Raw genomic sequence first — 12991 nt, 5'->3', positions numbered from 1 at the left:
CTGAAATTATGTGCCAACCCCTCCTACCCGTTTTTCATACCACCCCATTCTCATAAATGGTATACGGACAGGAGTTGTCATAAAGGGACAACTCCTGTAAAGTACTTTTAGATAGCTTGTGTGAAATGATTTGTGTATTTTGTTTCTTCCTTGGGGTTAGTAGTCTGTAGCTATACTCCAAGCAGTTACTGGATATCATAGTAATTACATTACACAGAAGAAAACGATATAATTGGAGGCTATGTAAAAATAGCTCACTGATAAGTGAAGAAAGCTTTATGCCCAGGTTATAACAAAGGAATCCCAATGGTTTCATATGCCACCTTTGGGAATAATCAGAATGAATTATTTATTCCTTTGTCTACACACTCATTTTCATTGCTTTTCTGTTTAGATAAGTTGCTTAAAGCAGTATGCTTATATATGTTACTCACTAGGTCATGCAGATTCTTTACATGCCTTTTTTATGTGTCTAGCTTCTATATTTAATGTTGCAGATGTGGGAGGTTGGAATCCTGGCACGGGTTTCCTAAACCTTCCCGTGGATGACAACTTCGGCGCTGAAGCGCTACACCGGCGGGGTTAAACAGCAGTCGGAGAGGGTGCAGAGATATAGTGATAACTTTTTATTATATTCATAAAAAGTATTGGTGCTCAGTTAGACAACGCGTTTCGGAGGGGCTCCCTCCTTCCTCAGGTCCTCCCAAATCTGCAACATTATCCTACCCACCGTCTCCGATGGGACCGATGGCCAGCTGCTCTTGGCGTACCTGCTAAAAGACACCTGCTCAAAGCTTTCATCAGTGTTGTGCCTGAAACTAGCGCAACACCTAAAAGTGAGCAGGCTCTTGACTCTTGCAACCATACATTCGTTATCCACGGATAACTGGCACTATATTAGCACCATATCTGTTCTTTTTTTCTCCCCCTACATATACTAGCTTCTATATTTGGCTCACAAATCCATCTGTACTGCTGCTTACTCATGCTGACATCCACTGCCGAGGCACATACTGAGCCCACCCTCACTCACTATGCATTCACTTTCTTCCTGAGTCGTCTGTGCTGTTCTGGATCACTTAATCCAGTCACTGCAGGCTGCTCTGTAACCCCCTCCTCTATGTTTTCACACAGGACAGGGGTGAGCACAGAGGAGCGCTAGTTCTACCCTCACTTACTGGACTTTGTCCCAGCCTGTGCTACAGCTGGGACAAAGATGATGCTGCAGCCAGACAGGATTAGGTTCTGGATGGTATGAGGACACATAATCACATCCCTTCCCCTTCATCCCACCATACCCCTTGCCTTCAATTCCATGGTTGAACTTGATGAACTTTTGTCTTTTTTCAACCATACTAACTATGTAACTATGATTTTTAGAAAAAGGAGATAACATTTTTTATGAAGAATATGGAAAAGGTTAATGTTTTACAAGATGAAAAACTTATAAAAAGGTTTTAATTTTGACAAGTGCCCATTTAATTTTGGACTTAAAAGGAGACCTAAAAGAGGACAATATAAAATAGCCCCTTAATGTATTTTAAATGTTTTCATTACTACCTTGGACCACCAGGTATTTTTCCACTGACCCCCTTCAGTACCTAAACAACCAAGGGAGTTGAAATTATCCCCTTTACTACCCTAAACTTCTAGGGTTATAAGTATTTAGTACAGTAGATCACTCAAAGTATTAGATAGTAAGTCTTTGTTCCAAATATCACATCCACTTAAATCTGGCTACCCTACAAATTGGCTCTGTATCCACTATATGAGTTCCCAGTCATCAGGACATACATTAGAGACAACCCCTGTCATAATGTAGCCCCTAGGGTGATCAGTAATAAGGCATATGGACAGAGGATGTATTTCTAGATACCGTAATAATAGAAATAACCCCTTTTAATTGATTAATATTTTACATATCTTATGAGAATGCCAAATTGTGAAATTAGGAGAATATAAAGATCTTGCATAGATTTTCATATCCTGTATATACAATCTTTTTCCTACTTCACCGTTTATCTATCCTGAGGCACCTTGTTGACGTTGCCAGAGCCTATATTCCGGCTCTGTGGAGACATCCAGGCTGCTACTTCGAAAAAATGGATACAGAAAGTTGACAACTTGTGTAAAATGAAGGATCTGACCACCTAATCTCCCAGATGTCATGACAAACTTTTTATGGACTTGTAATTGTGCAATCTGCGTATGACTAAGGCTACTTACCGTGGCCGAAACGCGTCACCTGTTCTCCATGTTGGCTGATTGCTGAATAAATCAACATGTATTGCTCTGATACTGTGCTGGACTTCGTCTACTTTTTTCAAGATCAAGTGTAGTATCTTTTTTTTATCAGTTTTATCAGTGGATCAGACACCACCGATGTATGACTGGTGAGGACGGGTGCTGCATGGAGGGTGTAATGGGGCGTTCCGGGGCTGGTTTTTGATGGACTCAGCTCAACAGCTGCCCTGATGTGACCTGCTTCCTTCGGGTCTCGCCATGAGGCTGAGAGGGTCTAGAGCCGAGGTACTTTTTGTGCCTCGGGGAGTGGTGAACCTGAGGTGCCGAAACTCACTTAGAGGATGGGCTCACTGAGTGGAAGCACTTTCACCATATCTTTACACCTTGTGGCACTCACCTCTTGATTCCCGGCCTTCTGGCTAGGATCGGAGAAATTTTTATAGATCCGTCCGAATGTCTGGGCAGTAAACCTGCACACATTTACTTATTTATTTCTTTTTGTTCATTCTGTCACTTTTTGCGTGTTGTGTGTCCACAGGATTTGTTAGAATGCGGTAGCCCTTCTGGGTGTCCCTCCTGGCAGTCTAGGGGAGGTGTGTGTGGCCATCAGGTTCCGCACCTCCCTACAAAAACCCTGGGTATTCCTGCATGGGCAGGGTATTGACCGTTTACGGCTCTGCAGGCAGATACTTTGGCTAACGCCGAGGGGGATGCCGGGAGCATTTGTGGTCCCTTAGTAGCTTCGGCGAAAAGGGACATCGAACCTGGAACCTTGCTGGTACCTTTTGGTCCAGAGGTGAAGGGTAAGGTTTGTTGGGGGCCTCTCTCCTGTTGGAGAAGGGCTTGCGATAGACAGCATCCTTTGTGCACATTTTTTTAGTGTAACACGTTTTGGACTTTTTCTTTCACTTTGGGTGATTTGAGAGCATGTTCCTTGGCTCTTAGAAAAAAAAATAATTGGTACCCATAGTAAAAAGACGTCTTACAGGTGTACATCTTTACAGGGTCTAGCTCAATGGAATAGTTCTATACCATCCAGCAGACCTTGCTGCATAACTGCGGAATGTAGGCTAAAATTACACACTTTTGGCCTCTGTTGGGTATATGGGGATTGGTGGGTCCTTGTAACACATGCTTCGGGACTTGGCTGTACACTGCTTTACGCAATGTGGAAATAGCCATAGGGTCAGATTACTATGTTGTACCTTCATTGACTTTTAGGAGAACTTCATGGAACTTGTTCTCTTTTCTGAGCAAATGCCAGGAAGAGTCGCCGACACATGTATTAAGAATCACCAGTTTCTGGTACTCATCTCCACACAGAACAGACATTTGTATGATGTGGCACATTCAGCATGATGGGGGGGCATGGATGTAGTAAAAATAAAAATGAAACACCATGTTTGCAATTGTTATGGGTTCACACTAAATATTATTAAAATACACTTTATAGCATTTCTAGGGAATAATGTTTACTCAACAATAGGTTGAAATATACTTAGTGTGTTCAGTTCCTCACACATTTAATCAGGAGGTAATTCTGAGTAGGGATTTCTGCATATTTGTATGCTATTAAAGTGATGTGATGTATCTCGAGGTCTCTCCATTTGTGAATATTCGGTACATGTAGGCAGGGGTTTCCCCTGGGTACACTCCTATACTAGGTTTCCTTTTACACTGAATAGGTTACTGTGGAATTTAGATTGTGAGCCCTATCGGAGACAGGGACTACCAGAAGAGTGGATCGGGCAGGTGAGTATATATTATTGTTTATTTTTGAGGCACCATGACTCATTTTAAACAACCCCGCCCCCCTGGAAAAAAAAAACTTTATTGAGCCGTCAATGTAATATATTTGACATATATTTAACCAGGTCATCTAGAATAAGAGATGCTCTTTGTAAGTACTCTCCACTGGCTATTAACTCAGAATTCTAACAAGTGTATTTGAAATATGGTTTTCTAAACCATACAATCCCTTCTGAGAGAGAACATAAAGCTAATACTTAATATAATAGAGGATGATTTAAAAGGATGATGCAAAAATAAAGACCTGTAGTTAAAGTTACGTCAGTGGTCAATGGCCAGTGACTGCAAATCAAAGCAAAACTTCCTCTGTTGCCCATAGCAACCAAATACAGCACAGTAAGCCTATGGTGCAAAAAGCATCTAATTTCCTATAGATTTCATCTATAGGAGGTGCAACCATACAACAAACTAAAACGATGTGATTTTTGTATTGACTTTCTGGGCCGATTGGAAGAAAACGAATACACTGACAGGCTGGTGTTTAGCAATGAGGTGACCTTTCTCCTTTAGTGGAAAGGTAATTTACCACAACATTATAATTTGGGGCTCAGAAAAAACATATCCCTTTATTGAGCACATGAAGGACTCATATGCAATAAGCAGGTGCAAAATCTACACCCCTTCTTTTTTTGCCAAGGACACTGTTACAGACCTTTCCTACTTGGACATGTTAAAGAGTACCTGTCACCAAACTCATTTTTTAAATATATGGTTTCTTATGTAACTATATGACACTTTGCTATTTACTTGCTGTTAAAATGCTCAACCTTTATATCTTTTCAATGTGATTGAAAAAACATCCACTAGGTGGCTCTGTTCTGTTCCCTGCACAAGTCAAATAGTTAATATGGTCTCTTCCCAGCTTGGCAGTAGACCAAATTCAGGAAGTGCGTGCAGGGCAGGGTGGGACACAGCTCTCCCAGGCAGTGATGTTGTGCCTGCTGGGGAATGCTCACTTTCTCCTGCCGGGAGCTCACACAATATAATCTGAGTACGTTTAGAAAATATGGTTTGATGACAGGTACTCTTTAAAGGAATGGCTTATGCCACAGATATACTATGTTTTGTCAGATGGTGCACCTCCATTTGGATATTTGATGATACCTGAATTAACAGCCATGCTGGAGACAATGATTCACCAATGTTGGTCTTCATGATCGCCAGAACTAACACCCTGTGACTTCTTCCTGTGGAGCTTCATTAGGAACACCCCCACCACAGGATGTAAATAAAACATATGTTCTCTCAGTTATGTAATGTTCTATCAGTTTTGTTATGTTGTGGTGGGAAACGCCTCCTGGGCACTTGAGACATAATTATATATTATAAAAAGGCTTCTATGTCGGAGCTGGAGGGGACTATGGAGATAAAAAGGTATGCCCAAAATCATGATGAGAAGCCCTATCTAGGCATAGGCTTATTTTTACCCCTGTTTAGCTGCTGATAAGTGCACTTTAAATTAAAGCAAATAGAGAAAATAGATATTTCGCGATTGTCCTCAGAATCCATGTGGCTCTGCTGTGTCATTGGCACACCAAGTAGCTCCCAATTTCTTTTTCCGGTGATAACATTGACCAGATTTAAATTGCACCGAGTATTACATTTTTTTTTCTGTTTTACCCCTTTGACCTCATTGTGGAAAAATTAGACAAGGAAACAGCATGAAAATATTGTGATCATGTGCAAGACGTAATTTGTGGCGTCCTGCAGAAGAATTTATGGGGACAATTCCAGACACAATTCCTAAATACTCTATATGAGTCTAATAATGAGCCTGTAATACCAAAAACTATAGAACTTGTTGTTATTATGTGTTTAATCCTACTTACGATATCCAGGGGATCTTTTTTAAAATACATTGTTATGTTATACATTTTATTACTTATTTGTAGGGAATATCGACCTAAGGAGGATGTAGATTTTCTTGAGAATGGTACTGAAGTTTCTGCTGTTAATCCCAAGACTTACATTTTTGAACCTGATAAATCTGTGGGAAACCCAGAGGTAGACTTAATACGGACAGTAAATATTCCTATTGTGGTAAGTTATATTGTATCCTATTCATGTCTAATAAACTATATTTCAGTCCCAGCCACATGACCAATTTTTACTTGCTATTTATTTTGTTCAGTGCTGGCTACTTTTTAGTTCTTCTCCATTAGGGCATAGCAATAGTCAGTAGGATTATAGCCATTTGGTAGTCAAAGAAGCATAGAAAGCCTGAGGTTTTCAAATACACACCACCTGTATTATCAGTAACATGGTCTGCTGTTCTGTCACTCCATGCTTTAAGGTGCGTTCACACGCTCTTTGTTTTTGCGGGTTTTCCACTGCGTATTTGAAAGGGTGCGGGCTCTACTCGGCTATCCGCAGCAGATTTTCCACGGAGGAATTTATGCTGCGGAAAATCCGCCGCAAGCCCCATTGAAGTCAGTAGGGACTGCGGTGGATTTTCCGCAGCGTAAATTCCGCCGCGGACAATCTGCTATGGACAGCCGGGAAGAGCCTTTCAAATACGCAGCGGAAAACCTGCAAAAACAAAGAGCGTGTGAACGCACCCTAACACTGCAGATTTTTGTGCTCAGATTGGTTGCTGTGCACACGATCAATAGGAACTAAGTACATGTTGAGTTAATTTCCCTTAGGCTAGATTCACACAGTATTTTTATTTTTTTTTCAGGCGTATTTTGTTTGCAAAAAATGTGTCTGCATTTTTAACACTAATGTGCTCCATGTAAGTATATGGGAAAGTGGTTGTGCACACAATGGTCCAGATTTATCAAACTGTGTGAGAAAAAAATAGAGGGATTTTCCCACAACAACCAATCACAGCTCAGGTAACGAGCTCTGGTAAAGTGAAAGTTGAGCTGTGATTGGTTGCTGGGGGAAGATCACTCTATTTTTTCTCTCACACAGTTTGATAAATCTGGGCCAATATGTCCATATGTTTTTTACAGCCGTGTATAAAACCCGGCTGTAAAAAATAAGTATATAAGTAACATATCAATTATTTTCATGGCTGTACAAAAAATGTGGCTGTATGTGAACATGAGTACAGTCAACCACTTACCCAATGACTTACATAGCGCACATAAAAGGGAAACTGAAAGCAGGTTCACCCGCACTAAACCCAATACATAGGGTTATAGCAAAACGGATTACAATGAGGTATCCCCATACTTGGATCCGCAGTCCGGTTTCCGAGATACCGTATATACTCGAATATAAGCCGAGTTTTTCAGCACCAAAAACACCCCCCTCGGCTTATACTCGAGTGAACTCTCCGACTGTCAATCCCTTCTCAGTGGTCTTCAACCTGCAGACCTCCGAGTGTTGGAAAACTACAACTCCCAGCATGCCCGGACAGCCATCGGCTGTCCGGGCATGCTGGGAGTTGTGGTTTTGAAACATCTGGAGGTCCGCAGGTTGAAGACCACTGCGGCCTTCGTCATCATCCAGACCCCCCCCCCCCCTTAATTTTCTACTCACCTCCCCTCGGTGGGAAGGAAGGGTGAGCTGGTCCGGGCCATCTATGCTGCAGGGCTGTCCATCTTCACCGGGAGGCCCTCTTCTCCGCTCCAGGCCGCGGACTAGTGACGTTGCCTTGATGACGACACACAGGGACGTCCCTGCGCATGAACGTCCCTGTGCGCCGTCTGGGTGATGACGAAGGCCGCAGTGGTCTTCAACCTGCGGACCTCCAGATGTTTCAAAACTACAACTCTCAGCATGCTCGGATAGCCGATGGCTGTCCGGGCATGCTGGGAGTTGTAGTTTTGCAACATCTGGAGGTCCGCAGGTTGAAGATCACTGATTGAAGGGATTGACAGGCGGTGATGATGAAGGGGGGGGGATGATGACGAGGGGGATGATGACAGGGTGATAATGATGGGGGTCTGGATGATGACAGGGTGATGATGATGGGGGTCTGGATGATGACAGGGTGATGATGATGGGGGTCTGGATGATGACAGGGTGATGATAATGGGGGTCTGGATGATGACGAGGGGGGGATGATGTATTTCCCACCCTAGGCTTATAGTCGAGTCAATAATTTTTCCTGGGTTTTTGGGGTGAAATTAGGGGCCTCGGCTTATATTCGGGTCGGCTTATACTCGAGTATATACGGTACCTGTAGTATTAGCCAGCTTTGCGCAATAAAGGTGGGACCCAGCATTCCTGCCTTCTTCCCCTCTGCCCCGATATGCCCGCCAACTTAGTGCACACATGGACGAAGGGGTCACATGAATATTCATGTGGTGGGCGGGCATATGGGTGCATAGGGGATGGCGGCAGGGTATACTGGGTGGTGCATCCACTGCACAAAGCCAGCCATTTCCAGATTAGCTATGCTGGTTTATACAATGGGTATATCTGGAACCGGACCACCGATCCGGGTAATTGATACCTTATTTTAGCCGGTTCACCTGCACTATAACCCTGTTATTGAGTTTAGTAATCAGTAGTTCCCCCTTTATCAGCAGTCACCTCCACTAAACCTTTCTTTCAGTTGCAAATAAGACCGCTTGGAGCATTCCTCCCTCAAAATGTGTTACAGAACTTCTGCAATGCCTTGCATTCACAGCATCTTCATAACGTTAAAGTGGTTGTCCAGGATGTCTTTAAGAAAACGAGAGACTGCTAGGGTTCTAAAATAGCAAAACACAGTAGTAGGCTATACAATTCTGTATTCTGCTTGCTAAGCCCAGCGATGCTGCTCTGGTCCTCTCTCCTGATTCTCTTTGCTTCCCTGGATGACTTGCTGACCTGATAACATCCCAGACACACTGCAGCCTAACACTGGAGTCACTGGCCTTGTGCAGACTTCTGCCGAGACATGTGATTGGGTCCAGTGTGTTCAGAACGTCATCAGGAGAGCAGGGAGAGAATGTCATCAATAGAAGTAAACAGAGGCAGCAGACAGGACCGGCATAGTGCGAGAAGAAGTCTCAAATACTACTCTAAAAAAATGCTTTAAGTCCATGTTGAGAGACAAGAAGGTCTGTGAGCTCACTGAAGGATAAAGTTACATGCTGCCCATAGAAGTCTGTAGAGATGGTAGCAGGGGATGGAGTTAGCTGTACAATAAGACAGAGAGAGAGACACACACACAGAGGCTGCAGGAGCATGTAGTGAGGAGTGTGTCATCAATTAGGGGTGCACCGAAAGGGAAATTTTTATCCGAAACAGAAAATTTAGGCTGTGCTTGGCCAAAAACCGAAAATGCATTGCCCCGCCCACTTTTATATAGTTATTGTAAAATTGTATTATCAGAATTTTTTTGTTACAGGGGTACTCCACTGGAAAACATTTTCTTTTAAATCAACTGGTGCCTGAAAGTTATACAGATTTGTAAATTACTTCTATTAAAAAATCCCAATCCTTCCAGTACTTATCAACTGCTGTATAATACACAGGAAGTTCTTTTCTTTTTGAATTTCTTTTCTGTCTGACCACAGTGCTCTCTGCTGACACATCTGTCCACTTCAGGAACTGTCCAGAGCAAGAGAGGTTTGCTATGAGAATTTGCTCCTGCTCTGGACAGTTCCTGACATTGACAGAGGTGTCAGCAGAGAGCACTGTGGTCAGGCAGAAAGGAAATTCAAAAAGAAAAGAACTTCCTGTGTATTATACAGGTGTTGATAAGTACTAGAAGGATTGGGATTTTTTTTAATAGAAGTAATATACAATTCTTTCAAACAATAACCAACCCCTCAAGACTAGTACCAGTTACCTGATACATGGATGAAAAATAATACAAATAAATAGCTGGATCGTGCTTCAAATATAGGATACAATTTTATAAAAAATATATTAAATTTTAATTGATGTAACTTAGCCTCGTTGCACAGGGCCCTTGTGCCGAGGAGAAGAAATAGATTTACTTAGACATACACTTGCAATATATAAACACCGATATTTCTACAAAAAAATAATATAAAATATAAAAAATATATAAAAAAATATAATAAAATATGTCACTTTCAATAGTCCGGTAACTGGAAAACCAGAGATGTATTAAAGTCCCGTAACTGATATAGAATCCTGATATACTGAAAGGAATGGGTGGGTTAATATTTACCAGCTTGAATAGAGTCCCACTGTAACGTCACCTGAGGACAACTGATGAGGTCCGCAAATCTCGGGTAGTGAAAAGATGCTGGCATGCGTCACCGCGGCGGTCTGTCTGCCACAGACCAGTGTGAATAATAGCCGCTCCCGTGATCTTTCGCTGCAGTTGGAATCTTAGCGGTGCAGACCTCGTGGTATCCTGATGGCGTGTGATGTCTCAGGCGCTTGGCAACGCCGCCTGGATGTGTAGACTTAGATGGTATTGCTGGTTTGACCCACAATCAGTCCTTCAGAGGTAAGTAAAATATTGGTGCTAAAATCATACACCTAGACGCGTTTCAGGGCTCTTACAAGCAGAACACGGCCCTTTCCTCAGTAGGTATGTATGCTGAGCAAAATTGCTTACAAAAAGAGCAGCACATTTGTCTTTAGGTTGTGTGTGGTATTACAACTTGGCACCATTCACTTCACTGGAACTGAGCAATCGTACCTAATGACAGGAGTGATGCTGTTTTTCTGGCCCTGGATAACCCCTTTAAGAAATATAGGTGTAGTAATGTTTTTAGTGGTTCTTAAATTGTGGATTTGTGTCCTAGTAAAAACTAAATAAAGTTTTAATTGTAATGAAATTGTTAAAAAATGTAGAAATACTAACCGTTATCTGCATTGTTAACCTCTTCATTTCAGACCCTGCTGGAAATTTCCAAAAACAATAAGTATTTTCAATACATAAAACCAATAGTCAGTGGAGTTTTGAAGACGTACAAAGAAGGAATATTTCTTACAAGGTCGGTCCATGAACTGCTGTGGGGTTACAAGGATCCTGTACTTTCTTTGGTACATACTTTAGTACCAAGTATTAGTAACATGTTCGGCCTCTTCTACAATGTAAGTTTTAAAGATTGGTGGAAATGCATTTAAATGCAGTGTAAAGTCAAACAATCAAATGAATTAGGGGAAGCTTTAGAAAAAGAACATTGTAACCTCAGTTTTTTAGAGACTCTTTGGAGAGGTTCCTTAGTAACAGGGTTGTCTAGCTATTTCTTTGCGGCCTCCCTGGGCAAAAAAAAAAAGTCTGTACTCACCTGACAGCAATCCCCAGCCACTTTTACTCTGACTGTGCCTGGTTCCTCTCGGGAGGAAATGCAGGAGGCCATTCATCGCAGTGGTTGGGGGAGCAGCCAGATGTCACCAGAAAGTAGGGTAGGGGGTCAGCAGCAGGGCAGCACATACTTTTTAAATTTAATTCATTAATTTCATTGGCCACTTTTAAAGGGGACAACCCACTAGTGACATGTACCCCATCGTACAGATCCACCAATATCCTTTTAATGGGGGATGCCTAATGGTCCTTACCCATTGATTGGTCTTTGTCTAGTTCATTCCCACTAAGGCCTTGTTCACACGGTGGAATTTCCAACCGGAATCTGGCAGAAAAATTTTAATGTGGAAGATGGCGCATTTTCAAGCGGTCCAAGCTAGGGATAGACCGATATCGTTTTTTTAGGGCCGATACCGATATTCTGTGGAGGTTAGGGCCGATAGCCGATAACTTATATCGATATTCCGGTATAAGTTAACGGCTATTTATCCCTCCAGGCGACACCACCTGGCGCACCGCATAACCACCAAACTCCCCCCCTGCACTGCTCCGCCCAGAGACCACCGCCGCTGCCCCATTGCCTCCCCCATTCCCGGTTTTATAATTACCTGTTCCCGGGGTCCGCTCTACTTCTGTCTCCAACACCGTCCTCCTGAACTGTCACTGTGCGCAATGATGGTGACGTCGTGTTGAGAACGTCACTCGTCAGTGCGCTGCGCAGGAGCCAGAAATAGCATGGACCCTGGGCCCTGGGAACAGGTTTTTATAAAACTGGAGATGGGGGAGGCAATGGGGCAGCAGCCGGGGCGGTGTGGTGCGTTGGGGTGGGGGGTGCGGTGCTGTGTGGCGCAGTGGGGGGGTGTGGCGCGGTGTGGTGGGGGCGCTGCATTATCGGATTATCGGCAAGGTAATTGCCGATACCGATAACGTCCAAAATCGTCGATAATATCGGCCAAACCGATAATCGGTCGATCCCTAGTCCAAACGCCAACTGATGATTTTCTGGCCAGACATTTTGCAATAATCACACTGTGTGAACAGAGCCGAGAGGTATGAACGCATGTAAAATGTGCAGCTAAAGAGTTAACCTATGTTTTTGGATTTGTTTCCTTATGTATTGTATTTTCTGACTCACCTATACTTTATTGGAAGGGTGGTGCATTACACAATTTGTTTTACCTTTTAATAAGACACTAAACCTTTAGTGGGGCTTATGTCTATTTACTGAGCAGTTAAACAGTATGTTATTTGCCTGAGAACAGCTGAGGAGGTCTGAGGATAGTGTTGCTGTCAGGATCCGGACTGGTATGCGGAGAGGACACTGGAGGCCTCTGTGTCAGTGAGGTGATGGCGTGGGCCCTACCAGGGGAACGGAGTCTAAGAGGTTACTGGTTTTCAGCAGAGCCCGCCGCAAAGTAGGATGGACTTGCAGCGGCAGGTAACCCCCAGGTCGTTCCACCCGATAGTGACTCAACCTCACTGACAGCTGAGACAGACGCGGTACACAAGGACTAGACGGAGGCGAGGTCAGACGTAGCAGAAGGTCAGGGCAGGCAGCGAGGTTCGTAGTCAGGGGCAAGAGCAGAGGGTCTGGGTACACAGGCTTGGAACACACTATAAAGCTTTCACAGGGCACTAGGCAACAAGATCCGGCAAGGACAGGAAGGGGAAGTGGGTTTTTATACACATGGAGCAGATGGAAGCTAATTAGGGTGATTACAACTGATTGGGCCAGGCACCAATTAGTGGTGCACTGGCCCTTTA

At 43.3% G+C, this 12991-nt stretch overlaps 1 protein-coding gene across 2 annotated transcripts in view; it reads left to right on the top strand.

The window, feature by feature from the left end:
- Positions 1-12991, top strand: part of SCARB2 (scavenger receptor class B member 2) — a 61172-nt gene that overhangs the window by 9527 nt on the left and 38654 nt on the right. For both annotated transcript variants that reach the window (XM_056568709.1, XM_056568708.1), the window contains exons 3-4: positions 5946-6093; positions 10813-11013. In XM_056568709.1, the coding sequence (XP_056424684.1) occupies positions 5946-6093; positions 10813-11013 (349 nt within the window). The remainder of the gene's footprint in view (positions 1-5945; positions 6094-10812; positions 11014-12991) is intronic.

Source organism: Hyla sarda, chromosome 1, assembly GCF_029499605.1.
Source record: "Hyla sarda isolate aHylSar1 chromosome 1, aHylSar1.hap1, whole genome shotgun sequence".
Taxonomy (NCBI): Eukaryota; Metazoa; Chordata; class Amphibia; order Anura; family Hylidae; genus Hyla; species Hyla sarda.
The sequence above is the reverse complement of the archived record's forward strand: the minus strand, read 5'-3'. Positions and strand labels throughout refer to the sequence as shown.